Source organism: Orbicella faveolata, unplaced genomic scaffold (assembly GCF_042242905.1).
Source record: "Orbicella faveolata isolate gen_17 unplaced genomic scaffold, um_ofav_v1 contig_35, whole genome shotgun sequence".
Taxonomy (NCBI): Eukaryota; Metazoa; Cnidaria; class Anthozoa; order Scleractinia; family Merulinidae; genus Orbicella; species Orbicella faveolata.
The window spans coordinates 1,887,150-1,914,666 of NW_028301564.1; the positions used below are offsets into that span (position 1 = coordinate 1,887,150).

General features: G+C 39.7%; 3 protein-coding genes, 1 long non-coding RNA gene and 4 other non-coding genes across 9 annotated transcripts; 3 read left to right on the forward strand and 5 right to left on the reverse strand.

Annotated features, from left to right (window-relative positions):
• Positions 1-292: 292 nt before the first annotated feature.
• Positions 293-6,901, forward strand: LOC110044152 (uncharacterized). 2 transcript variants are annotated; one of them, XM_020749679.2, is made up of 7 exons: positions 293-360; positions 1,098-1,187; positions 1,734-1,826; positions 1,924-1,953; positions 2,652-3,202; positions 3,585-3,765; positions 6,357-6,901. In XM_020749679.2, exons 1-7 carry the CDS (start codon positions 297-299, stop codon positions 6,485-6,487), a joined length of 1,140 nt encoding a protein of 379 aa, XP_020605338.1. In that variant the 5' UTR covers positions 293-296; the 3' UTR covers positions 6,488-6,901. The 2 variants fall into 2 exon arrangements, with proteins under 2 accessions (XP_020605338.1, XP_020605337.1); XM_020749678.2 differs by lacking the exon at positions 293-360 and having other exon boundaries at positions 1,068-1,187; positions 1,734-1,953.
• Positions 1,651-10,402, reverse strand: LOC149102564 (uncharacterized). Its single transcript, XR_016202024.1, has 2 exons — positions 10,324-10,402; positions 1,651-2,079 (listed from the first exon to the last, which is right to left on the reverse strand). It is a non-coding gene; the product is annotated as an uncharacterized LOC149102564 (long non-coding RNA).
• On the reverse strand, positions 6,187-9,582 carry LOC149102565 (uncharacterized). Its single transcript, XM_089273612.1, has one exon. It carries the CDS (start codon positions 9,158-9,160, stop codon positions 8,855-8,857), a length of 306 nt encoding a protein of 101 aa, XP_089129738.1. The 5' UTR covers positions 9,161-9,582; the 3' UTR covers positions 6,187-8,854.
• Positions 10,403-11,376: 974 nt separating the features above from the next.
• Positions 11,377-22,489, forward strand: LOC110044151 (uncharacterized). Its single transcript, XM_020749677.2, has 12 exons — positions 11,377-11,726; positions 14,208-14,463; positions 15,470-15,617; positions 15,901-16,206; positions 16,690-17,038; positions 17,513-17,652; positions 17,902-18,276; positions 18,690-18,914; positions 19,197-19,442; positions 19,994-20,125; positions 20,787-21,272; positions 21,650-22,489. The coding sequence occupies exons 2-12, from the start codon at positions 14,216-14,218 to the stop codon at positions 21,899-21,901; spliced, it is 2,907 nt and encodes a 968-aa protein (XP_020605336.2). The 5' UTR covers positions 11,377-11,726; positions 14,208-14,215; the 3' UTR covers positions 21,902-22,489.
• Positions 22,490-24,713: 2,224 nt separating this feature from the next.
• On the reverse strand, positions 24,714-24,786 carry Trnav-cac (transfer RNA valine (anticodon CAC)). The gene has a single exon. It is a non-coding gene; the product is annotated as a tRNA-Val (tRNA).
• Positions 24,787-24,993: 207 nt separating this feature from the next.
• Positions 24,994-25,067, reverse strand: Trnat-ugu (transfer RNA threonine (anticodon UGU)). Its single transcript has one exon. It is a non-coding gene; the product is annotated as a tRNA-Thr (tRNA).
• Positions 25,068-26,213: 1,146 nt separating this feature from the next.
• Trnap-ugg (transfer RNA proline (anticodon UGG)) lies at positions 26,214-26,285 on the forward strand. Its single transcript has one exon. It is a non-coding gene; the product is annotated as a tRNA-Pro (tRNA).
• A 693-nt stretch (positions 26,286-26,978) lies between these two features.
• Positions 26,979-27,051, reverse strand: Trnai-gau (transfer RNA isoleucine (anticodon GAU)). Its single transcript has one exon. It is a non-coding gene; the product is annotated as a tRNA-Ile (tRNA).
• Between the last annotated feature and the right edge of the window lie 466 nt (positions 27,052-27,517).

Sequence of the window (27,517 nt, forward strand, 5' to 3'; positions counted from 1 at the left end):
TTCAGAAATTTACGTTATAATACGAGCGAATGTTTTTTTTCTGTCAAATGTCTTGATCCAATAAGGGCCATCAATATGATAAATGTTTTCCTTTCACCAGACACCTGGTACCCGTGATATGATTGTTTTGAATCACTTCGCACAACAAGTCTTTGCTGTCACATTCTATCATTACCTATTCAAAGCAGTTACCTCAGAGATTTTTGATGTGCGAGAGGTAAAAGTGCAGTACTTCTGGCTTTGGAGATTGAATTTTCGTGAAATCAAACTCTCGAGTGCACGAAATAAAGCGAATAATGGAAGGACGTTTGCTCGTACCACTGGTGGTCTGCTTATCACTGGGGGTGATTTCCATGGCAGGTACGTAGGGTATCTTTTGTCATGGCTTATTTATTTTTTGGTTTGTGTAGTAAATTGATCAGCGAACCATGCATTTCAAACGAAAGTAAATTTACCTTCTTTTATAAGTGAAACTACCTTTATGATTTACACCCCGGATCGGCAACTGACCAGCAATTATCAAAATAAATGTTAGCATTATTGTGGTGCATTGCGATACCGTTCAGAAAAAACGACGCCCAGTACTGGGGCATCTAATATTGCCGATGTTACAATTTGAAATTCCACCCATTCAGTTATATCTAACAGAATAATTCGCCAAATCCATCAACGTGTGCATTTGGCTTTTGGCAGTAATGCCAAAATCAGTGATTAATGGTGACCGCTAACATATACGGCACCTGCTACTGTTCATGTACACTGCAGTGATTTTAAAGTGAGAAGAATTTATGGATGCATTCTAAAGGATCCTTAAAGCAAATGAATCGATGAACGCGCATGGCTGGTAATGAATTTGAAGGTTCGTTTCTTTTCTTCGAACTCCGCCCTAACGGAGGCAGAAACAATGACTTATCGATTAAAATAACTCTTTAACTTGAGAATATACTGCACATTTTAAATTGCGCCCCTTTTCAAGTTGGGTGTGGGTATCGGAGTTATGGAGGCCTCATAGCTTTACAGTCTGAGGTGGTCCATTCTCTCTGTATTGAAAGATTATAAGCGGAAGCATGACAATGCCACATCTCGTTTTGTCTCAGATCCACAGGCACAATACAAGCTTCGCAGTCCACTTCAGTTTAATGCACAAGCTCGCAACTTTGTCCCAAATCGATTTAGTCCTAAGAAAGGTAAGAACAAACAAAGCGGCGATGTACGTTATGCGTTCAACAATCCGTCCAGTTATGTAAATAAATTGGCTGCCTTTGGTATAAATCTAGATTTACTATAAATAACCTCCTTCAAACAAAGTTCAAAACGTTTATTATACGTGTTGTTCACTGTGAGCATAGTGCTACAAACTTTCAAGCTAATGAACATGAGTAAAAGAAATTTATAGATAAAAAAAAGACTCGAACTCTCGTAATAGATAAATTTAATAAAGAGCAACTAGCCCCCTTGCAACCACATGTATGTGTACCACGTTTTCGTCACTTGTACACTATTTTGTCAGGTTCACTTCGGCCCATTTATCTGTATTTTCAATTACAAACATGTGCGAGAGTGTTGGAATCATGAATGCCTGTTGAATATAGCAACGCCTACCTAAAAGGCGTTAAAACTAAGAAAGTCATCAGACAACATGAGAAACCCTTTTACGTATTGTATGGCTTTATTCATTGCTATTAACAATAATAATATTTATGTTTTTTTGTTTAATTATAAACAACATCAAGCTCCACGGTACCCACCGGTTCCACCAGGCGCAGGAGGCCAGCTTCCAGGAGACAGCCGAAACTTTATCCCAAACAGATTCGACATTCCAGCAAGTAAGTTACTATAGCAACGCAGTCAAATTAGGTAAACTTACGTCTGTCCTTCTATGCTATCCCCATGTACCTGATTTCTTTCATCTTTGTCTTGCAGGTATTATTGATAAAAAGCCAGGATCTGTAGGTAATGTCATTTATTTCTTAAGCATGAGGTGCGAAGAGCTATACGTACCGCCCCTTCCACTCTTGAAGTATCATAGTTACGCTTTATGATTGTTCATTATCATTTGTTGGTCTTTTAACAGTAGATCTAAAATAAAAATTAAAAAAATATGTATATACAAAATAAGCAAACTATATGTGCCGCGGCAATTCCCACTGAGAGGCCCCTTGTCCAGTGTTTCCACGTCGAATTGGAATCTGTAAGTGTTGGTTTTTGTGGAGGGAGGAAAACCGGAGACCTGGAGAGAAACCCTCGGAGCAAGGCGAGAACAAACTCCCCAAACCGACACAAGGTCCAGTTTCGAGCCCGGACCACATTGGTGGGAGGCGAGCGCCCTCGCCATTGTGCTATCCCTGTTCCCCTTAAAATAAAGTAAAATAAGCTTGTCTGTCGGAAACAACAACAACAATCATAATTTGCACTCTTTCTTGCAGATTTAAAGACATTTTGAAGGAAATAAATATATACAGTACTGGCTGCTTGGGATAACCATAAGCATAATAAAGGCTGGTGGAGCCAGGCAGCCAATTAAGATATTATATATTGAAGTAAAGAGGAGAGGCAGTATTGGGAACATTTCCGATCATCAGGATGTGCTGGGGCAATGTTCTCATTTTTTCATGTGTTTATTAAATATTCATTCTGTTTTTGTACATCAGGATGTGTTGGTGTTTCTCCCTGTGGACTGGCTACACCATATTCCCCACCAGCTCTCCCCATTCCTCCTCCCGCCCCAGCAGCTTACGGTGGATTTCCTCCAGCACCAGTTCCTTACGGTCCTCAGGGATACCCTCAACCACCCCTAATGGGGACCGATGGCTTTGGTATGCACTCTATAAACTCCCTGGCTCAGAGTGCCGCAGAAGCAAAAGCTAAACTTCTTGCTGGAATACATCCTCCAAAAAAATTTGTTCCGCATATTCCCCCGATGGGAAGACTACAGCCGGGCAAGCCTCCTTACAATCCGCCTCCACCTCTCCCTAAGCCACAAGCAGCAGGGTATGCCCAAGCAGGACAACTGCCTTACCAACAGCCATTCGGCTATGGTCCACAAGGAATGGTCCCTCCTCAAACGCCTGGCTTCCCCCCTCACCCACAAGGAATGGTCCCTCATCAAACGCCTGGCTTTGCCCCTCAACCAGCTGCCGGAATACCCCAGCCAGGAGTGCCTCTAATGCAAGCGGATTTTGCTGATCCCCAAGCTTTTACAGTTGAGTATTGTTTGCGATACGTGTTATTTGTTTAGCTAACCACGGGGGATGAACGATAATCCACTTGATGAAGAGTGAAAAGTAAGAAATGTCACTGCCTGGCGGTCTTAAACAAACAGTTACATGAAGTAACACTAATAGCATTGACGCGTCCTTTATAAATAAAGCTACCTAACACACAATGCACTACGAACGCCTTGGAGATGAAGCGGAGAATTTCGCCTCCAAAAGCAATTGATGAGCGGAAGGTTTAGTCTGACCAAGACTGCATTGATCTTCCATCCTGGCTTTCACTGAATTAAGCCAACGGTAACCTAGTGATTGAGGGAGAAATATATTCTCGTGATTGAATCGCAATGCATTACTTGACTCTTGTTTCAGGCACCGGAACCGTTGCCTCAGCAACAGACCGATTTCCTCCCTCAGCAGCCATCGCCCTTGGGACCTCAACAGCAGGATGTACCTCAGACCATCAACAGTAATGCCCCTCAACCCCCCTTTCCACCAGAGATGAATCAAGCACCTGCTTATAATGACCCAGGCCAACCAATGGCACCCGACGGTGAGTACATAATAATTCAAACTTTATCACTGACAGTTTTCCGAGTAACTGTCAGATCAACAGATTCCATCGCTGTAGTAGCATGCAGCTTTTGACGAGCAATTCTGACCAAGCAACAGCTACGCTAGAAAAGTCATGCTCGTGGATCATTATCTCGACATTAAAAAATGCTCTGATCATTTACGGTGTTCTGGTTTTATGGTGTGCTATGATATGATAGGACATGATAATTGCAATAGAAATAATAACCTCTCCCAGAGAGAGTAGTGGATCTCACTACAAAGAATAGATAAATAAATAAAAAATACCGGGAAGAACTTAAGTAATTTGCAACAAATACTTTAAAAAAACCGACATTTTCCCGCGTATAAATGAAAATAATAAAAACAATTATTATATCTCTTAATTAGTACGCGCGCTGTGATTGGTCAATTTAGCGGGCAGTAATCTACTATACGGCCCGCTAAAATTTAAAGACGTTTTTGTTGCCAAAATATTTCGTGATTTATCGCCAAGTGTTCTTACCTTTTTAGCAATTAAAAGTTTAAAACTTTCTTTTACTTATGAAATTGTGTATTAAAACCTGCTAACGACTTAACAGTCACATAACAACGATTTCAAATTGAGTCGTTTTGCTTCCGAAGTGCGTCAGAAATTTGAAGCCGTTCCGCGTGAATAGAAATCGTTCTTGAGCCCGTCAGACACACATTAGAGATATAATAAATATCTTACTAACCTGGGCTTCTCGGTCCGTAATGTAACTCACGGATCCTCGTTTTTCCCCTTCGATTTATGGCCCGCGCGCTTCGCGCTTAGACCATAAATCGATGGGGAAAAAAACTTGCTCCGTAACTTACAGTACGGCTCTCGAACCCAGTTAGAGGTTTGTATATATATATATATATATATATATATATAATAAACAATGGTAGCAAGACTTCAATTCATCGTTTTATTGCGACAACGCTGTTTCGTATGGTCAAAGGATGACCACACTCATCAGGCAATATCAACGAATGACCGTTAAATTTCACAAACTGGCAATTAAAAGCTAACTTTAGATTGCTATGAGATATAAAAACAGTTGCTATGATATGGAAAAACAGATGCTATATAACATTGAAAAATCTCGTGTTGCTAAAAGATTGCGTTACTTGCTCACAAAGTTCTTGACTAGGTATCTGTTTCTGTGGGGGCACGCACTTGCTAGTTCGTTTCGCTTGTTCAAAGTACACAAACTCTTCTTACAGATGATCACGAATTTTTCAAAAAGACATAAATTACATTTGTTAGTAATGTTGCTATAAGGTCTGCACTGCTTAATGATTCTCCACTTGATGGTAAAAGGTTTGTTGTTGTCTTTGAGTGTCCAAATATGTTTAGATAGCTCAGTTTCGTTTCTCTTGTTTTGGTGTCGAAAGGATGCTGTGTGATTCCTGTAGCGCTCGTTAAAATTTGTGGCGAGGCCCACATATGATTCTGATGACGTTTGTGTTGTGATTGTGGCTTGGTAAACTACATTTTGTGTGAGGCATTTTCCGTCCAGCGGGCATTGATCCTTTTTTCTGCAGTTGCATTCTTTGGCGTTTGTTTGTGTTTGCGACTGGTGGTAATCTGATAGTACTGCTTTCGCAAACACAAACAAACGCCAAAGAATGCAACTGCAGAAAAAAGGATCAATGCCCGCTGGACGGAAAATGCCTCACACAAAATGTAGTTTACCAAGCCACAATCACAACACAAACGTCATCAGAATCATACGTGGGCCTCGCCACAAATTTTAACGAGCGCTACAGGAATCACACAGCATCCTTTCGACACCAAAACAAGAGAAACGAAACTGAGCTATCTAAACATATTTGGACACTCAAAGACAACAACAAACCTTTTACCATCAAGTGGAGAATCATTAAGCAGTGCAGACCTTATAGCAACATTACTAACAAATGTAATTTATGTCTTTTTGAAAAATTCGTGATCATCTGTAAGAAGAGTTTGTGTACTTTGAACAAGCGAAACGAACTAGCAAGTGCGTGCCCCCACAGAAACAGATACCTAGTCAAGAACTTTGTGAGCAAGTAACGCAATCTTTTAGCAACACGAGATTTTTCAATGTTATATAGCATCTGTTTTTCCATATCATAGCAACTGTTTTTATATCTCATAGCAACCTAAAGTTAGCTTTTAATTGCCAGTTTGTGAAATTTAACGGTCATTCGTTGATATTGCCTGATGAGTGTGGTCATCCTTTGACCATACGAAACAGCGTTGTCGCAATAAAACGATGAATTGAAGTCTTGCTACCATTGTTTATTATCTACACTGCTCCTCTCAGAGTCGAGCGCTCTATAAATTTATTCTGTTCAAGTTCAAGAAGTATATATATATATATATATATATATATATATATATATATATATATTGTTTTTTTTTTTGTTTTGTTTCGGTTTTTGTTTTTTGTTTTTTTTTTGTTTCGGTTTTTGTTGTCTCTTTTCTTCCCGACCTTTATAAGGGTGAGTAAAAAAATTATCCTTGCTCTTCTTGTGGTTGTTTTTGTTGATTCCCTGATTGTAGTTTATTTGAATTCACAGGTTCATTTGATTTGGCAAAGAAGAGGATGATGGCCTTGAAATTCAAGGCTCAAGCAAAGAAATTTGGAGTTCCAAGACCAGTACTAAAATCAAGACTGATGCCCAAGCCTCTGTTCAAAAGACATGTCTAATTTAATTCCATAAGAACGCAGAACACTCTTTGCCTGAGTATTGCACCTTTAAGTTATTAGAAGCAAATTTTGTAAATCGGGAAAAAAAAACTCTGTCCGTTAAATATTTTCTACACTAATACTAATTGTAGAACACTGTTCAACTAATTAAATTGGCACATAAAGCATTGAAGTTTTCTCAAAATACATAGTCCGACAACAAGTCATGTGACCAAGCGAACGGACAACGAAACGGTCACTTGGCTAACTTCTGTGATACATAATAATACTCTCAGCCTAGTTTGATGTGAAATGTGTGAAGGCCAATGAACAGAAGTGGACAGATCCAAAGGATTTAAAGGGTTATAATCAATCTCCCTCTAGCTACGAGGTCCACTTTAATTGAGTTTAATAAAACATGGTTTTTAAAGTTGATCTGAGCTTAAAGGCATGCCTTCGTACTGATTTGTTTTTAAATTCCCTATCGTGGGAGCTCAACCCTAAGATTTAAAACATCCCTTGTCCATATTTTCAAAATGCCGACAGTCATGGTCCAAGTAGAGTTTGAGAAATCTTCGTTGAAGCACTTACCGGCGTTTTGCGCTCCCATTCGTGCTACTTCGAGGTCACATGGTATTCAACTATGAAATTGTTTTCCGTTTCTCAAAGTGGGAAGCATTCCAAAATATATGCATACCTATCCTAATAAGTTATATTGCTCATGCGTATTATTGAGAACTACACCATACATGTGTAAATCGCTATTGCATGTCGTGAGGGTCTCCAATAGGTTTGGCGGGATGCGGGATTTGGCTTTTTTTTCGCCGTGATATTTGGGATTTGAGCTGAAAACAGGGGCGGGAAGCGGGAATTACAATTACGAGCAGGAGCGGGATTTCGTGTTTTTATAGGGTTGGGATGCGGGATTCGTAAGGAGAACTTAGCGGGATACGGGATTTCAATTCTTACATGACCTCATAAATTGTTATTGACCAGCGCAAAAACCACAAGCTGGCAGAAACGTGCGTATAGCTGTGTCAGGTTTCAAGTAATGAATAGCAACAGCTCTGTACCCTGTCAGATTCTGTCAAACGTATCCATTATCGCTTGACTACCTTAGTACCATGAGACTGTATGAGGTCTTTGAGGCCTATTTCTACTGATTGCGATCATTTGTGTTGACCTCTGACATCAATGACATCTGTCCATTTCCGACATTTTCGACGCTTGCGTCTGTAATCTTGGGCCCTCGATCCTTTCTAGTTTTTCTAGTCTTTCGACCTTTTCCAGAGCATTTGGTTTGTTTTGACCAGGATGACCACACTGGATGGCGGTGATAGTGTTTCACCGTACGAAGTATGCGAGTTACGAATTGCGTCACCATATATTACGCAAAGGATGCGCGAGCAGGAATGCCTTCTTCCGGAAAGAAAAGTTCTGAGCCCAGACCTCAAGGAAAGGGAAGACGCCGAAACTTTGAAAGAAGCTGTCAAGTGTATCTACGGGCCATCTCTTAAATATGGTAATGAACAATCTTTTTCTTTCACTGATACGTGGACAAAAGAAAACAAAACAGTGAACCGTTTACTGAAAGAAACGTTATAATCATTTGGCTTATTTATCTGCTACCCATTGAATTCTTTTGTAATCTTTTATACGGTTTTGATTTTTAAAAAGTTTCTGTGTTGATAATTAAATTAATTATTAATTTAACAAATTAATAATTAACGCAGAAACGTCTTTAAAAAGTGGGCGGGATTGGGATTTCCAGGCAAAAAAGGGTGGGATGGCGGGATGGCGGATGGCGGGATGCGGGATTAACAGGAAAAAATGGGTAGGAAAGCAGGAATTGAGAACCCTATTGTGGACCCTCTGTCGTCATTCTGGAGATGAATGCAACGCTAAAGTCCGTTGAAAAGCCTAAAGAGGGAAAATGAAAACTGGGATTCTCTAGACTACGAGTAGTCCCTCTTTCGCTTAGTCCGTCATGCGTGACGCGAAAGAAGACTGTGAGAAAAAGTGGCCGCTCGAAATACTAGGGGCGAGGAGCGCACGAAAGGAGGGACTACAGTCTAAGCCAAGGGAGTTTGAATTATGCATTGCTCTCACAACGCAAAAATATGATTGGCTTATGTTAGGAGCGTTGACATTATCAACATCCGAGATACGTGTGACGCCTTGTAGGAATGAATTGCTGTTTATATCGCTTTCCGACAATAGAAAGCTTTGGAACCGGAGCCTAAGGGTCCGGACGCACTGGACTGACAAAATTTGTTTGGCCCTTCCAAAAATCTCGACAAAATTTGTCTCTGCCAACTTTTTAATTTGTCAAGCGTGGGCGCACTGAATCACAGCAAAATATTTGTTAACCACAAGTGTCAATCACAATCACCGCTCTTCCTCTGGCTCAAACGAGTCGTACTTTGCCGCTTGTTTCTTTGAACCTTTGCCCCTTTTTCTGCTCTCGTCTGCTCTTGAATCCTCAGCTTGGCTGCTTTCAATTTGATTACATGTAGTCGTGAAACTTTCACTTGTACTTGTACTCGGCTGACTCGGGTGGACATACGGATGTACAAATTGAGCAGAGCTTGGTCCTGGAGATGCAGCTGGAACGTTAACGTAGACTTGGGAACCGTAATAGTTGTACTGTGCGAACGGATCGTCATGGAGCATACCGAGGTACGAATCTTCCATGTTTATCGTTTGATTGCCGCGCAAATATAAATTTAATTTTGGCGGGCTTCGAACTGAAATACTCCGACTAAAAATAGAGATCAAATTTTCTTGATTGACATTTTCCTTCAAATCATGGCGTGTAAATTGACAAATCTGTCAGGTTTCACGCCTGACAAAAAATTTGTCCTGCTCCGAGGCAGGACGACGGCGTCTTTGAAGTTTGGTAAGCCTTGACAAAATTTGGTAGATCTAAAAATCACCGGACGCACTTGTCTCAGGGAATTGATGACAGATTTTTTCGCAAAATAAACAAAAATTTGCCCAGTGCGTCCGGGCCCTTAGGGCGTTGGAATCGCACTTCGCTAGCCGTGATGCTCTTGCGATTCTGCCAACAGGCTTTGAAAAGATTTAATTTATCAAGTGTTTTGTTTGGCAAAGCTTTCCGCTTTGAACCCGAATGCGACTTTAGCCCCTCAACAGCATCGTCCAAGAACAATTCAGTGAATACGAATTCACTGAACTTGGCCTTTCTGCCGTCCATTTGAAAGGTCGAATCGGACTTTTAATTCATTTGAAACTGGACATTCACCTGAAACTTTCCGCTGCTTTCGGCAAACATTTCACCGCAGTTGGATGACCTCCTGTGTCAAATACATGTCACATACATAATGTAAATTTTCAGTTGAAACTCTGCATTTGAAATTTTCGCAAAAATCGTTGCAAGATGCCTCCCTCCTCGTCTTCTTTTTAAAACGTCTTTCGCAGTTTCGCTGAACGAACACTGAACGAAGATATACTTTTCGCGGCATGTTTTTGTCTCGCTACTTTAAGAGAAGAACGATTTTACTCAGAATATCTCCCGCGTTATTGACAACAGGCGATGATAAGAGGACATCAAGATAAGAAATCCTACACCGAAAAATTACTCGGCCGTGAAAGGGTAAACTCCCTAGGCAGTAGGATTTCGCGCGGCCATTTTTTTCTCGCAGTTTTCTTTCGCGTAACGCACAACGGACTAAGCGAAAGAGGGACTACTAGTAGTCTAGGGATTGTCCAATTTTTTTTTTTTTTTTTCTTTACTGGGATAAAGGAATTTTGGTCACTGGGACTAAAATAGCTTGGAAATGGGTTCTGGGCAAAATTTTTTGGGCTGATAAAAGAAATTTATACCTCCACCCTACCTTCAGGACCATCTTCAATGGCCCAGGGATAATTTCATGTAGATCATGTAGTCACGTCGCGCCCAAAGTTGTTTAGTCTTTTTTTTCTTTATCTACATTGCAAAAAAAACAACAACAACAGACAATTGCTTGCCCAATGGTATGCACCAAGCTCCCTTTGTCAGTCACTCGTGATAATGGTAAGGCGTGTAAAAGGACCTAACTAATGCTGTGTTTAGACTTGAACGGTTTACCGAGGTATCAGAGTTTACTTACGTAGGTAAACATTTTCCGTGCGTAAACGCCAACTGATACTTTGGTAAATGCCGCAAAAGACAAAAGAAATTTAACCGAGGTAAAAGTTGTAATTACCCTGTGATCAGGCATGGTTACAGTTGGTAACCAAGGTCAAGATGACAGATACATCCGCTTGTGGCGGCGTAATATTTCATTTCCCGCGGTGAGCAGATTGTGCGACAAAACGTTTCTTTTCCAGTTTTGACAATCTTGGCAAATAACATTGAAAAATTGGATCGATCTTCTTACGGCGAACAATCCGTCGCGTAAAAGAAAGCATTGTATTTTTCATTCTCAGTATTATTTACAACTTTCTCGAGACAAACTTTGATCCTCTGTTGTGTAATTATTGTGGATGTATTTTGGCACCTGGGAGGATGCTGCCTACACAAAGTATCCACGTTTCTACGCATATAACAATGCTTACTCTGGGTATGATCAAGCAACTGAATTTTCGCCGCAATATTATGGAATGCGGTCCTCACCTATGAAAATGATGGCAACTCAATTTGCTCCTGTTCCACTGCGGTGGGATCCTCGTGCAAGTTCGATTTCATGACGTTGTTAATGCAGCGCGCGCGAATGTTGAAGATTAACTTGAGTTATTTGAGCCGGTATAAACACTGAACGAATGTACCAAGGTTAAGTAACTTCACCTTAGTAACTTTACCTTGGTAAAAGCTCAAATGTAAACACAGCATAAGGCGCGTCAAGTCAAAGGCCAACTTGTATTATTTTCTTGTTTACGATGTATGATTTCACGGTCACGTTTGCCTTTCGGAAGACTACTTTGCAGTAAATGCCATCGATATTTTGAGCAAAGAACGCGAAAAAAAATTTAAAATATCTGTTCACCCAAAGAGGCCCTTATTTCAGGGGTTAAACTCAAGGCTGATAATCCGACCACCCGTACAAGGTCCTTTGTGTCTTGAGAATAATAGCAGTTTCTATTTATAAACAAATGAGATTAAACCGTCTACTGAGGTATTGTAATTAGATCGGATGATTTAAAGGCAACGCAGACAAAGCGCAAAATCTTATGAAGCGAGCAGACGTCAGGGAACATCATTCCAATAGGAACAACACAAGAATTCAAGCCTGAGGATTGTTTATTATACAGCTGAAAGGTAAGATAAGAGCCTCTAGATTCACTGGCTCTCTTTCAATAGCTTCTGCGAGACCACTTCCTCCAAAATGTTTTTCGCTTGAAAACGTGCAGGGTCAGTGGTCGCGACTAAAAGGAATTTTGGGCACTGAACGTGCATACAGCTGTATATGTGCTTTGTTGACGTTCTCCCAGAATTAACTCTGCTTTTGGTGCTCTTAAATTCTAGTTGTTCTTTTCAAAGTGTTTATCTGGTGACTTTAGGTAAAGCTCTATAAAGCTCCGCCATTTGAGTAGAGTAGACTGCGAAACCACTTCGAAAAGAGAAGCACAATCAAGGCCTCCCTTCCTCTCCCTCCACGACTTTTCATTCATTGCAGATACTTACCATCTCGAGTTCCCACCCCGTGTACCCAGTTGTACAAAGCATTTGATTATTGTTACTATCTACTGCGCCCTTTATATCATGGAGACTGAAGAGTTTACAAGATGGTCGATGAGAGCTTTTTGATGCAAATCGTTCAAAAAATGCAAAGCTGACGTGTCACAAGGAGGTTGATCAAAAGTTGTCTTTGCAAATCGCTAAAAAAAAAATGCAAATACATGACGTGTTGTGTCTGAAAAGAATAGACACTCTTAGACCACAGACCAAGTGATATTCTTTAGAGAATTGTCCTTTTATCCATCTAAAAATTATTTATTCACTGATATACCCGCCGGTATTTAAAAATTTGAAAGCTAGAATTCTCAAGAGTATCATCGCATGGCCTGAAATGAGGCAAAGCGTCCAAGCTTAAAAGGTCTATTTATTTATTTATTTATTTATTTATTTATTAATCGAATATATACAAAATGCAGCTTTAATAAAATGGTCAATATAATATTTGATCCCAATAGGGTGTGTGTATTGTCACGCAATAAAAAATGAAATTCAAAAACCATTCAGTGGATAAAGTCAAGTAATTGTGATATTATAGACGATAAATAAAGACTGAAGACAGCTCTCCAAGTTTAAGGTGTGTGCGTTGTCCCAAAGTTAAGATATTCGTCGAAACGTTCCGTGCACAATTATAGAGCATAATACTGAACCGCCATGTTGGAGACCCACCTTAGCCCTCATAACATGGCGGCCGAAAAATGGTGTAAAATCTGGAACTTTGGCTATCTAGACAACTGATTATCTGAACCAACCCAAACATATTTACGCAAGCGCTTTTCCTAATACTTTAACTCCTAAAATGGCAAGATAAGTGTATATTTTTCGACAAACGCGATCTTAGCTTCATGTCACGCACTGCAATATAAAATAACTCCGAAATTCAAAATGCGCTGGTTTCCAAACGAAGGACGCTATCAAGCTAGAAAGTTGTAAACAGATATAAATTTAGTACCTCTAGATATAAATTTAGTACCCCTAGATATAAATTTAGTAGCTCTAAAAATTGCTTTGACGTTGAAATAAGACTTAGTCACCAGTATGCCTATAAAAAAGTTTAGTGACATGATATTGTAATGTTCTATAACCTAAACTGCGCGCAACCCAAAATATTAAATTGAATGTTAACGAAGGATCATCGTCAGTTTTTGCACTGGCAATTCCTTTATTTCAAAAAACGTATTATCCCCTTGCAACCAGCAATGATATTGCAACAAGTGGGAGTATCGAAAGAAAATTTGTGTTGCAATATTTCTAGCATTGTGTATCAATTATATTTTGCCATTCTCTGCCCGTTGAATTAAAGACTCTTAACATAACACACCCAGTATCACACTTCATTGGACTGTGTCGGAGCCTGCGTGTGCATAACGACAATTGCTACTAAACCACCGTTTTCTCTGGCAACAGGCAAACAGATATGGTACTTTTCCTGTTCTATTGATTAACACAATAATTTAGATCAAAGATGTTTTTGTTGATCAACGTATCAGACGGGCTTAATGTCTTTTTTTATGTAAATCATGCCGACTCGTTTATTTATTTATTTATTTATTTATTTATTTATTTATTTTTGAAAAAAAAACCTATGTATACCTCGTTTTAACGAGCATAACACATAACATGGCTAGGGTGAAGGCGCTCTTTTGGAACTGATCTCTCAAACGGCTGATTCAGTTTCATCGTTCAAAGTTGGCAAACCGTCCTAAACAAAAAAAAGGAGGACGGCATTACCTCCAAAATCTGCGTGGGGATACTGGAATCTTAGTCATCTGTTATATTTAAGCAATAAAACGGCCACCGGCTAAAAGTTCAGCCCGTTTCTCACAAGCAGCAACTTTTACAAACCTCAGGGATCAAGAAATCAGCGACATTTCTTTGTTCGCTTCACCTTTCAGCTTTCATGCATTTACACCCCATCCAGTCCAACTCCAAAAAGAGACGTGAACCGTCATCTTGTTTTTCATGTACCGTTGGTATTTTACTTCCTTATTAATGAAATCTATTCAATCTAACGAAACAGCTAAAAAACGTTTCAGTTAAACTGAGCATTACTTTGTTTTCCAGTTGCAAATATGCTTCAGAGCCGTAAAAGAACTGCCCAACAGGCAGCCGGAGTAGGAGGGAAGAGGCAGCGCATTGCTAAACCAGCACCAATGTACAGCCACCGGCGAAACATGTTCTCAAAGGGTGATCATGGCCGTCATAAGCCGTGGGCTGCACTTGGTGCGTGGTTCATGGGACCCAAGGCAGAGAATGGAGATGTGTTCCACGAACTTGTGACTCAAACTATCGATTCACAGATAAAATTCCGTCGACACGTGTGAGTATTTTTTTCTAATTTTTAGCAATGAAAGCGTTTCAATGCTTAAAATTTTCTCTTCTTGAAAAAGAAGTAAAGTAAAGAGCTCGTAAGAGTATGATTGGCATATAACTGAGTACGTTTTCTCACGGGGTCATTGGCCAGAGGGAAACCAAAAAATAACAGGACACATGCATCAATGAGTCATTTTCCAAATATCGAATGTTTTCCATGGTTTTGCGGTGAAACCGCAACCGCCCAATAACCCACTTACGCGCTTATCGATTAGTTCAGTCCACCCTGGGAGGAAGCTCGAGACTTCAACACACACCCACTTCATCGTCAAAATTTTAATAAGCATGCAGCACTGTCACGGAAGATTAACGGTACTAAAATTCTTAAGATGTAGGGAGTATTGTGAGATAGGTGCCTATTAGAACGATTAAACAATTATTAAAATGTTTGCACTGCACAGCCGAACAAAACTTCAAACAGCAGTCACAAGCACTGCACGTCTGGTAATTCCACCAAAAATGATATCGCCAACTGGAAGCGTTTGCCTCGCATTCAAACCAAAATCTAAAAGCATTAGATGGAAAAATATACCTTTTTTTAATAAATGTTCATCTGTTTTGCCTTCTAACTCTTTGGCCAATATTTTGCCGTTTATAAAGTTGGTGACAATTACTTTACGACTCTACTTCGTTGTCTATCTACCGTGTTATTTAACAATTATTCCACGGGTGCTTGTTGGATATGAGACGGTATAGATAGCCAACGAGGCGAGTAGCTCCAAGTTGGCTATAATCGATTGTTCAACTAAAATAAAATAAAAATAAAAACGCTCGCGAAAATTGCGCCAACCATACATGTATTAATTTTCCGGGATATGCTTTATCGAACGTCCACCGACTGGAATGAAGAGATTTTTTTTGGCGCGCGATTTCTGCAGTCACATAACATATTAAAAACACACGTAATTAAGGTATTATACTTACCAAATAAGAGCAAATGTTCTCCTTTCCAGTTATTTTCCATGTGATCCTCCTTACGTGACAGACGAGCTTCGTAAGGCAGAAGCCTTTCAAGATGCCATGGATAAGTTGAAAACAGAGATGGAAGCACTTCAAAATAAGATGATGAATTCTGTGCCATTCTACAGCTCACGATACAAGGTAACTAAACACTTTGATCACCAGCTCAATGAAGGCTTCAAACTTCGATTCCGTGATGAAAAGAAACAAAACAAAACAAAACAAAAAACAAATGAAGACCGGGACGCTATCATGAGTCAATGCGAATTCCTTGAGGTTGACGTTGAAAAATGAAATTCTCTGATGCTCCTAGAATGCTATTGTGGACACTATTGACACCTGTAAATATTAGACCATCACATCTCAATGAACACTGTACGTACTCTACATGAAATATAGCTGCGCTTCTTGCGTTTTCACTTAGGGCCATGTCAACTGGGATGTAGCGATGCCAGCCCACCTTGGTTATATTTGTGCCCTGCTGTATAATCAGAACAACTGCGCAGCGGAGGCCTCCACCGTTACCACTACGTTTGAGCTGGAAGTCGGGACCGACTTGTGTGTCATGATGGGGTACGACAGAGATAAGAGTATGGGACATTTGGTCACCGGGGGATCCGTTGCCAACATTGAAGCTATTTGGGCAGCAAGAAACGTCAAGTTTTTTCCTTTGGCACTACAGAGGGCTCTAACGAAAGAAAAGAAATTGGCTGCCGCAAAACATTACAAGGTAAGAGAGTTTCTATTTTATGATTTTTCATTTTTCTACAATCAATCCTTCCAAAGTACTTTTTGCTAAAGTAATTTCTGTTGTAAACTAATGTGACATCATACTAACAGTGTCCCAGAGACTTTTTTCGTGGTAAGCGCTTCTTCCCCAACTATGGAATCAGTATGCGTTGCAATTTTGGATTTATGTGCTCAGCAGTTTCAATTTCGTGATTTCTAGGACATCATATATTTTGCACCCTCAGGAGCATGGTTGTTCAATAAATACTATCAGTATGGATACATACAAGAGTTTTTCTTCACTGTGGTTCAATTATAACGTGCGATATCCCGCAAAAGTTTCATGTGATCTGACTAGACGACATCTATACCTGATTAGTCCTGAGTGTTTTAGTTTTATAGACTGGAATTCAATAAATATGTTTAAGTTATAACTTGATTTTCCTCACATACTCTTTCGTTTGCTCTTTTCCTTTTCTCCTAGGTTTTCTTTCCCCAAAGAGGGAAGAAAGGTGAACGAGGTGAACTTACAAGTGGTTCTGAATGGGAACTCCTGAATCTCGAAACCGCCTCCATCCTTGCCATGCCTACCGATGTAGAGAAACTGACGGAATTAGAACACGGTGAATTTATGGACATCATGTCTGATTACCTCTACGAATCCATTGGAGCTGCCGAATTTGGTCGCCGGCATCCTCTGATAGAGAAGTCTTGTGTCGTGGTACCAAGCACTGCTCACATTTCCCTTACAAAAGCAGTAACTATTTTGGGATTAGGAAAGAATAGCCTTGTACCAGTGGCAGTCGATGAAGAATCCCGAATGGACGCGAAAGGTAAGTTAACAGAACGAAAGGCAAGCCGATGGTTAATCTTCAAACCAACTGAGTTTGACTGAGGATAGGTTCTCTCTGCCAAAAGTGTACACCAAACAAAACCCTAATCCTTACCAAATTGCAACCTAGATACGTTCATTCTTGCGTAGACGACAAGCACAACGTTGTCAAATTTATCTCCTACAAAACCCACAGTTATGTATTTTGACATTTTATCTCGTGTTCGTCAACAAAACGAAAAGCACATATCCAAAATTACTTGAGCATTTCACTGTTCCTTAAACGGGTCCATTATAAGATTTTATTTGACAGAGATGTCAAAACTTGGACCGAGACATAGCTCCTAGACACAAATTGCTGAATGAAATACGTTAAAATACGTATAGTTTTGTGGTATTCTATTAAAGTTAAATCGCGTTCTTCACGTTAGAAAAACGTCAGTTGTACTCACACAAATACCATTTAATTTCATAGTACTGAACAACATTCTAGAGAAGCACCTTGAGAAAGAAATTCCTGTGATTGCGGTCGTGGCCGTAATGGGAACCACCGAGGAGAGTGCTATTGATCCACTCACTGAGATCCTGAAAATAAGAAAAGACTTTAGCAAAAAGGTAAGGGTAGACCAGCATGCAGTTAATCAGTTCCCTTAACGAGCGTTGCAATGATGTATCTTTTATGATGACTCTTGAAACTCGAGACGTGATAATGGTAGATTTTCTGCATAACGTATTTCAATTCCATTTGATTCTAAAAAAATACAAATTCCTTTGACATGCAAGACAGATCAGGCACTTAATTTTAAAACATATCTCCATGAAATTGATATTACCCAGACTGTTGAGACACTTGGTGTGTTGCAGGGTCTCGACTTTAGCATCCACGCTGACGGAGCCTGGGGAGGATATTTCTGCAGCATGCTGCGTGAGCAGCCTACGACTCATTACTTACGGGCGCCAGAAGATTCAGGCTTTGTCCCACAGATGTACCTGAGTTCCTATGTTCACGACCAGTTGTCAGCTCTAGACCAATGTGATACAATCACCATCGATCCCCACAAATCTGGCTTCTGTCCATACCCGGCAGGAGCGCTGTGTTATAAAGACAAGCAGATGAATACCTTCCTACAGATTACCACAAGTGTGGTCTATTACCATGGTGATATGACACTTGGAGATATCGGAATTGAAGGTTCTAAGCCGGGTGCAGCAGCCGCATCAGTAATGCTGGCAAACCGAGTAAGAGCCATTTGTAGTGCCCTTTCTTTTTTGTTAAGGCTAAGACAATCTATTTTCCTGTCAGTGTCCGGTTGTGGTCGTGATCGACGTATTCAGTTAAGTGGTCATGCAAGAGTGAAAGGAAGGACCTGACCACAGTTTAAGTGCCTCTTTGTGTAAATAGTAAATTGATTGAGATTGTTCGGTGACAGTGAAAGCGAAGGAAGACAAAGGAGACCCAAGTATAAATTACACGATCAGTATAAATAAAGCAGATAAGTGAGAGGTTTACTGTTCCCACGATTACTTGAGTTCGTATTATCGTTAGTTATTTTGTAGTTAGCTTTACTTTCCAAATTCAACTCAGGTCAAATAGCAGAGAGTGAGTGATTGAATCTTGCTAACTAATTTTAACCTCTATTTACTCTGAAAAGGTTATTGGTCTCCACAAGAACGGCTATGGTCGAATTCTGTCTGAATGCACCTACACCGCTAAAATGCTGTACTGTCTTTGGCTGACGCTCCCTGAGGACGATGATCAGTTCATAATAGAAACTACCAAGCCTCTGCCACCTAAATGGAAAAATATGTCACAGAAGGAACAAATCAAGTTTATGAGAGAGAGAATCATTGGAAAAACTAACGAAGAACTTGCAAAGGTATGTTTAAAAATGTAAAAACAGAAGGGCTAACAGCATCTTAAACCAGAGGTTTCACTGCCTCGTCTTTATGATCAAAGTGGAAGCCAGGAGGTAGTTAACAATACTTACAATACAAGTTTGTTTGAGGCTCTGCACCACTTCTATTGGGTTAAGTTGTACACAACGACACAATTATGAGTAAATAAATTTTCAAAATAGCGGACAAAAACATAGCTATGAAGATTGATGATATATGATCTTTCATAAACATTGCTAAATAATTATGTATTCAATGGATAGGACCATGAAGCCATGGAGTACTTGACAGAGATTGGTCCAGACACGTTAGTTCCATGCTTTAGCGTCAATTTGAAAGACAATAAAAGTGTTGATGTCTGCAACCAGATCAATATGGCCATTTTTCAAGATCTAAGCCATTCCACCGGAGAGATGACTGCACATAGAATCCCGATGATCGTGACGGCATCAAGCATGCTCCATCATAAACACAGCACCGCCCTGAAGAGCTATAAGAAGAGACTTGGGGTGAGCAAGCCTAAAATAGGTGCTCCCCAGATAAATTAGTTTTTCACAGTATAGCTCTTTTACTAGAGTGTCCATTTGCGACAGCAGTATTTTGAGCCATCGCGTCATTTGAACTCTAAATGCACCTTTACCTTTATTAGTTTTCTATTTGTTTAGAGATTTTACAAAACGAATCACTTTGAATGAGTAGAATAGCATCAAACATACACCATTTAACAAATAGATTCCATTTGGCCTTGTGTCTGTTCAGTACTAGATCGCAGATGACGTCAAAATGTGGTAGCAGCGAGAAAAGTGACACGCGAAGCGATAGCCGAGTGTATCACTGACGTTCTTACGACATTTTGACATCATCTATGATTTATTACTGAACAGATGCAGGGCAACAAGGAATCCACTTTTTTTATAAAGAAAAAGAAACATCTTTTCGTGGATTTGTCCTCCAATAGATCATAAGTAGGAGTCAATCAAAATGGGATAATAATTCGACTATTGTATAAAACTTCACGGCACAATTACACCTAATATTGAAAGCTTAGTTTCTATTGTAGTTGGAGCACAAGGATGAATCAGCTGTCAAGTTTGTTATTACTACTTGCATGGATCCATGGGCAACATCCGTCGACTTCTTGAATGACTTGGCCGCCATTATGAGGAATAGCATTCTGTGTGCCATTGGAACGGTAATGCCAACCTTTTTTAAATGTAGTTTAGCATAAGTTGTAGCGTATAACAAAACTGATGTTTCCTATAACTAAAGCTGGCGATTTCCAAAAAATCGCAAAAGATAGTGATGTTAAACAGCACTTACTATTCACCTCTGATCATGAGCTAGTCAATCAGAATGCGCGGAAAGCACTATTCACTTGTGTGGTATATGCTTTTGATGGTCTAATCGGATCAAAAGCCAAAACAACATGCTCGGAGAGATATGTACACGTGATTATTAAAAACTGGATCATTGGATAATGCAATTCGAGGGTTTTCATTGGCTTAGCCATCGCGCATGGTATATGACCCATGCATTATACCATGCTCTATAAATACGGTAAGCGTATGTGTAATCATTTGGGGCGTTTTTATTTTTATTTTATTTTAGTTTTCTATAATTTGAGGGCGTTTTTATAAAACAATTATTTTACTCGCACTTGTTAGATATGAGATTTTTGTAGCCAACAGGAATAAAAAAATACAGGCATTTTATCCACTCTGTCGAGACAGAGTGAAGGACTCACATCGTCAGAAAACTCAGAAAATCTCTGGTTTGGAATTCATTGACAGTTCGCTTAGTTATATATACTGATGTGTGAATAAACATTCTGTTTTTTATAACTCTAATGCCAGGTAACAGATCCCAAATCCCACCACGACTTCGTCAGCACCGGGGTCGTCAATAGCGAGCGTGAACTAATCGTCTATTACGCCGGCAATTTCAAGGACGTCTCCAAGCAGTATGGTACAGTTGCCACGCTCAAATTCAATTCTAAGAGACAAGCCGACGAGTACACCACGAAACAAGATGCTCTGATGAGAACCAGCACCGAGCCGCAACCAATTGTCTTAAGGAGCAAGGCTAACGCCACACTCCATGATGTGTTTTTTGGAGAATCGGAGTACGGAGATCAGGAGGAATTATTTGAATGTTTCGTTGGAATGCCTTCCCACGGGAACAAACCTTTCATGAGAGCTAACATGAAGGTGTTAGACGTTCCTCAGTACGAGCACTTTGATGACGAAGAATATCCAGAGTCCAGTTCCTACTTCATGTACGGTGACAAGAAAGATGCATTCTTGTTCCACATTCCAACAAAGAATCCTGACTTCCTACAGGTAATCATTTTCATGAATGGATTAAAAGACACGCTATATTCTGGCTACCTTTTGATACTTCGGTGAGTGTGTGTTCATTTGTACTGGGAAGAATTTTTGGCGAGAATGCTTTGCAATTCTAACCTAAAACAAACGCAGGACTGTATGTCCTACTGGTAGAGATTTCCCCGTACCAGAGCCCCCAGAAACGATATATATTCTATCTTCATAATCACCCCATCCCTGTTCCCAAACAGGGAGTAAAGCGGCATAGATACGTTACTCCGTTTACACATGATCAAAACTCATTTAATGTAAAATTATTCGCGTATTCCATGTTTTTATTTCAATAGTTTTAAGGTCTATTTTTTTAGTGTATTTTACAATATATTTGGCAGATCGTTCAACTGGATGACATTCCAAATGGAGTCGGTACAGAGGGTAATAACGACTTGTTGCTGAAGAAAGGTATTGAAGTCAGCATACCTGATATTGATGGAACTCCGACGACCACAGCCGGAGAAGTCCAGGACCCGCTGAAGAAAAAGCACTACGACATCACGTTCGTGGGAATAGATGGAGAAGAAGTGAAGACCAGGGTAAAGCTTGGCAGGAAGATTTGGTTCGATGGAACGAGAATCAACAAGTGAAGCTTACTGATCCAGTTCATTGATTAAGATCATTAAAAGGTATCGAGGGTTTCTTAGAAAGAGACAGCAATTGTAAGAAGTACTGTGAAAAAGTTGCTCAGTTATGATTTGTAACCTTCTGTTTGGTGTAAAATGCCAATCCGTTGGTTAGTTTTTTGCCCTGCTTCGATTAAGCGCAGTAGCGTTATTTCAAAGTGACAGTCATTGTTAACAGTAGACCATATTCGTATTCCCGGTATTGGACTGGAACTAGCTTGCAATGGAGGCTCATGCGGGGAAATATCATTAAAAAGAGATTATTGTCATTTGCATTTGAAAAGACTCCCTGCATTAGCCTCAGTTACAAGCTAGTTCCAGCCCAATACCGCGGAATATGGCCTATTCCAGGAACATTTATTGCTCATTAATTCTGATAATCCGTTTCCCAGTTAGAGAAAAGGAAATGATGACAATGACAAATTTTAACTGTCAAGCTATTATAATGTCGATCAATAAACTCATTTTGGGCATTGTTTTTTTCCATTGGCTAACATGTGCTAGGACATTAATCTATTGAAGTTTATATTAATAAACAAGTGGGTAACCTCAGATGGGTTTAAGTTATATTTACACAACCCTGCTATAAAGCATTTTCTGATTCGTCTTATTTATTCGAGCACTACGGTGTTTCAGCAAGAGACCATATTCTAACATGGTTTCAGTCATTAGATTTCGCTTTAAATATGAACACAGAATATGAGCTCAAACTTCTGGTACTATAAGAGCTTTCAAGTGATTCAAGGAAGATGAAACCACAAGTTATTACGGACACCTCCATAATACGGACCACTCTATATTAATAACTACTTATAAACCGGGAGTGAGGTCTTTACGGGAAGATCTCAAACCGAGAACTTGACGTATTGACCGCCCAATAGCGCACAATACGCGCAATTGAGCGCGCAATACCTCCATAATAAGGACACCCAAGTCTGTATTTAAGGGCCCATTAACCGATTCATGCGCGCGCTCGCGCGCGTTGCTAAGGAGGTGAAATTTCACTTCCGGTCGCCTACGTCAGCCTGAGCACGGAAAATAAAAACAACCCAAAAACTTGCAAATTGGCACGTATTTTAGATGTTTTTCTTTGCGTTTCGCAAAATGCAAAGTAAAAAATAGTACAAGCAAAGACAAAATAAGAGAAAGACAGAAAAACAAGAGCAATAGAAAGAGAAAAACTAACTCCGTGTGGCTTTGTTTGATCTTACCGAAGTGCGCGGGTAGTGTAAATTGCGCACGCGCTGATAGGGTAACTTCCAATAGATATCGGGCGCACTTCCGGTTTCTTTAAATGGTAAAGGAAACGTGGTTTTTGATTAAATCCAGCCTTTTTCGACGAATTTCGATTAAAGCCAACGTTGGCAACATAGCTATGCATTCCTTTTTCGAAATCTTGCTATTTTCAGAAAATTACGAATTTTTCAATATTTTGAAATGCTCTCAAATTCTGACCTTTTAGAAATGAAACAAAATCGATGCATAGCGTAATGAGGAGTTAAATTAAAGTATTAAATCAATGAAAAAAATCCCGAGAAAATAACTTGCCTGGGAACCTTTGCATTTTTTCTGTATTAGTCACATGACCATGGGCGTGGCCTGATGACGTTATCACTAGTGTTACTGATCATTAAAAAGTTGAAACACATGAAATAACTCTGAACTAACTAAAAATGATGAAGTTATCTGAGACTAAATTTTCCGTAACAACGACTCGAAAAGATCGGTGAATGGGCCCTTAAGTTTACTTTTATAATAACCAATGATTGACTCATTGAATGTCGACAACTCGCAATGTAATTCGCTGCGTAGCCCCTCACAATGGACGCTGGTTTCCTCAGTTAACAAGCGCATTATTGTCCGGTTATTTAAAATAGAAATTATAAACTAGTTTCTACTGAAAATTATTTTCAACCAAGTGTAAATGGTTTGGAAAACTAAGAGACACTTCATTCGTTGCATAAATAGATTACGTTGTATACGGAGGCTGTGCCCGCAGGCGAGGGGCAGTCAAAACCAAGCTGTCCTGCCGAAACGACACATTAATGGACTTTTAGGAGGGGGCAAATACATACCAATTCTTCCTCTCCCCCCCCCCCCCCCCCTGAGCTAACCATAATGGCTATTTGAAAAAATAGAATTTAAAATTGCTGCCGTATCGCCGAAATTGTCTATTAATTGACTTTTTCTTGGCAGCTAACAAATATAAAGGTAATGCTTAAGTCGCTTTGGCGTGTTCTAAAACTTAACTGGAGACGGGTTAAATGTGACGAGGAACAAGATATTTTAATTTTTTAAAATAACAGAAGATATTGTGTGTCGGTTTGGTTTAAATCACACGGCCGTTTTATATTTGATTCTAACCTGATCCACTGCTGTTAGTAAGAGTCATAAATTCCAGGCACATCATAATCTTTATTAGTTTAATCTTTGTGTTTCCACCGCAAGGGCCCATCACAGTGCTATGAAACGCATAACATTTACATTGTTTCAATATCATGAGAGGGCCTTCAGTATTTCCATTCAATTCAGGACATTGTTCCAGGTATTGTTACCTAACTCCTTGAGCCAGAGTGAAGAGAATTTAACCATGGACATTGCCTCAGTCATGCTGTTGTTGTTGTTGTTGTTGTTGTTGTTTTCTTCGTACACATTGTCTCAATCATAATAATTTTTCCCTGGCTACAGCCCTGAGATACCATTGAACAGTTTCTAAAAAATCGAGCATGCAATCAAAAATACCTGCAGAAATCAAATAAAGAAATGAAAAAAAAAATGTTTCCGGCCGGGCTCGAACCGGCGACCTTCCGCGTGTGAGGCGGACGTGATAACCACTACACTACGGAAACGACGATGAATTAGCCACAGTCCTTAAAGGAGCCATGCGCAAATTACGTTCTATATACTTCTCGAAATTTTTCAGTCGACCCCTGCGTAGACTTTAAAAGTGAATCCATTGGATAACGCAACCAAAACAAATTCCCAGTTGTACAACATGTGAAGCTTCGATGAGCAATTTTCAAAAATAATGAGAATTAAAAAGTGCGGCATCTGTAAGCCACCGATGGGATTTGAACCCATGACCTCCTGTTTACAAGACTGGCGCTCTAACCAACTGAACTACGGCGCCCTATATTACGAAATAACGTGTTTTATTGTTTATTTATTTATTTTTTAAAAAGAAAAAGAAAAATAGTCCCTCTGCGTCCCATGACACCCCTCGAGCTCCCTATCCTGCCGTCATAATAACAATTTCTGACTAATTCGTCCCTCAATCGTCAGAAAATATTTACTCCAGGAGCGCTAATAAACGTGTTGCTCTCCCGATACAAGGTACAAGATGTAAAATAAAAAAAAGAAAAGAAGCATCGTGCACGTCTTAATTAAAAAAGGTCACATGATCATGAATATCAACAAGTGAATTGCTTGATCAAGTTTTCCATCAACAAGAAAAGTTGCGATCGGTTGGTCACATGTCTGTAAAAAATGGAAACAACGTTATCTCTCCTCTGATCAGAACACGAAATAGCCAAACAGAAAAACAGACAATGAAAAAAAAAACATTCGCCCTATACTAAAAAAAAACGTGCTTCCTTAGTTTAATGGTAATGCTATCATGTAGAGAACACAATTCTGTTTCCTGCCTACCAGATGTTTCTTTCTCAAATCTATGAGGTCTCCCTGATTAAAGGAGAATGTTTAAAAACATCTTTCATGAGGTACTGCAACCAAACTGTCTTACTACAGTTCGATCGAAAATCATTCACGGTTACTTGCAGGTAAAAAAGAAAATCGACCCGTAAATTATTATATCATTTTGAGCCATCTTAGTACTCCTACGAATTACCAAGCGTGAAAGTGGACACTGATGGGACCAAGTTAGCGCTACATGTATTAACAATGTTTTTTTGTTGTTGTTGTTTTAACTATTTAGTCTTTTTGTGAGAAATTTAGGTCATTCTAGGTCGGCTAGTCTTTCATTAAGCTTCTGTTTCAGCAGATTGTATGAATAATTGTAAAATGTTCTACCTTGTTGAGTTTGTACTCTTTCCTCAAGATCTCGTGATGCTGTTTTAGATGGGGAATACCGGTTTCCACATATTTTTTGACCGCTAATAGTTATAATTTGCAAGGATTAACATGACACGGAAAACTCCGTTAATCAGTTCAGTTGGACTAGTAACTACAAGACAACGCAGAACAGGTGTTATAACACCAGCTGAGTCAAGGAAGTAGCAGATTTAAAACAGTTTTCTAAACAATTTATTATATATCTGGCCTGTTGGTCTAGTGGCATGATTCTCGCTTTGGGTGCGAGAGGTCCCGGGTTCGACTCCCGGACAGGCCCCTCTAAATACTCTTTTGTCAATGAAGAGGACATCATAACGAAACAGGCAATTCTAAGATGGTTTTTGGGACGTCACAACGGCCATTTCAAACAGTGTAATACCTTCCTCCTTTAAAACAAATTACTCTCATGTTCGTGCAAACAATTCTAACTGACCACCATGAAACCGTCTGGATAAAAATAACCCTTAATCAAGTGTTTCCGTTGGCATCCATCTTTTTCAAACCAGTAGGAGAAGGCAGCGCAGCCGAGTGGTTACAACGCCCGACTTCGCGGAGGTCGCGGGTTCAAGTCCCGCTCTTCATTTGACCGCTTGCTTGGTGTTGCTTCTCGGTAGGCCCTAGTTCAACTTCGGGTCATGCTTGTAAATAGCCAACTGGTCTGCCTCCCACCAGTTGGGATTTTTAAGTCTGTTATATTTAGTTGATACGTCTATTTCTTTCATTTCAAGTGACATGCCTATGAACTAGTAGGTATAGCTAAGCGCATTGACCACTATAAGCAGCAACATTTCAACATTTTTTGAAGATCTAAGAAAATAATTTATAGACTAGGGTAAATTTGATCTAGTCCTTTTGTTTTGTACCGAGCCGGAGGAAAAAAAAAATTTAAAAACTTAGTTTTTTGCCAGCAGAGAGCAGGGAAATCAGTTACAAATCTTAAGATAGTGTGGTCCAGTTAAAAAGAAAATGTTGGTCCGTGTGAGGGTCGAACTCACGACCTTGGCGTTATCAGCACCACGCTCTGCCGACTGAGCTAACGGACCAGACTTGTAGACATTAACCTGGCTGCGGTCTTTTATTAATTATAACTGCCTTCGTACATTTTTTTTAAATTTACCATATTTACATGTACGTTACCTTTACGATACTTAGATATAATACTCACAATATAATGAAGTTAAGAAAAAGCCTTCGCACATGTAAATTACAATACTAGTAAGTTACCATAAGTTGGGTCTGGTGAGGTACAACATCCGCCTAGCAGTGTCAGTTACTGCTGTGTATTCAAATTGAGGGATTTCATTTTTTAAGAAGTATATGCTTTGTTGAAATAATAGGTCCTTTGCAGCTGGGGTAACGCGACCAAATTTTTCTTAGAAAATTTTTATGTCATGGGCTATAACTTAAAGAATGCCAGAAATGGAAAGAGCGCATCGAAAATACCTAAATGGCCAAGTTTGAGGCCCCTGGAATTAAAGAGTAAGTTTATACCACAGTTTGAATTTTCGG

What these genes read in the sequence shown, in the direction of transcription:
- LOC110044152 (XM_020749678.2), top strand. Translation starts at nt 1,068, where the DNA reads ATGACAATGCCACATCTCGTTTTGTCTCAGATCCACAGGCACAATACA. An exon ending in TAAAAAGCCAGGATCTGTAG is followed by an intron (nt 1,954 to 2,651) that starts GTAATGTCATTT and finishes TTTGTACATCAG; the next exon opens with GATGTGTTGGTGTTTCTCCC. An exon ending in CCAACCAATGGCACCCGACG is followed by an intron (nt 3,766 to 6,356) that starts GTGAGTACATAA and finishes TTGAATTCACAG; the next exon opens with GTTCATTTGATTTGGCAAAG.
- LOC149102565 (XM_089273612.1), bottom strand. Translation starts at nt 9,160, where the DNA reads ATGGAAGATTCGTACCTCGGTATGCTCCATGACGATCCGTTCGCACAG.
- LOC110044151 (XM_020749677.2), top strand. Translation starts at nt 14,216, where the DNA reads ATGCTTCAGAGCCGTAAAAGAACTGCCCAACAGGCAGCCGGAGTAGGA. An exon ending in ATCCCGAATGGACGCGAAAG is followed by an intron (nt 17,039 to 17,512) that starts GTAAGTTAACAG and finishes TTAATTTCATAG; the next exon opens with TACTGAACAACATTCTAGAG. An exon ending in AGAATCCTGACTTCCTACAG is followed by an intron (nt 21,273 to 21,649) that starts GTAATCATTTTC and finishes TATATTTGGCAG; the next exon opens with ATCGTTCAACTGGATGACAT.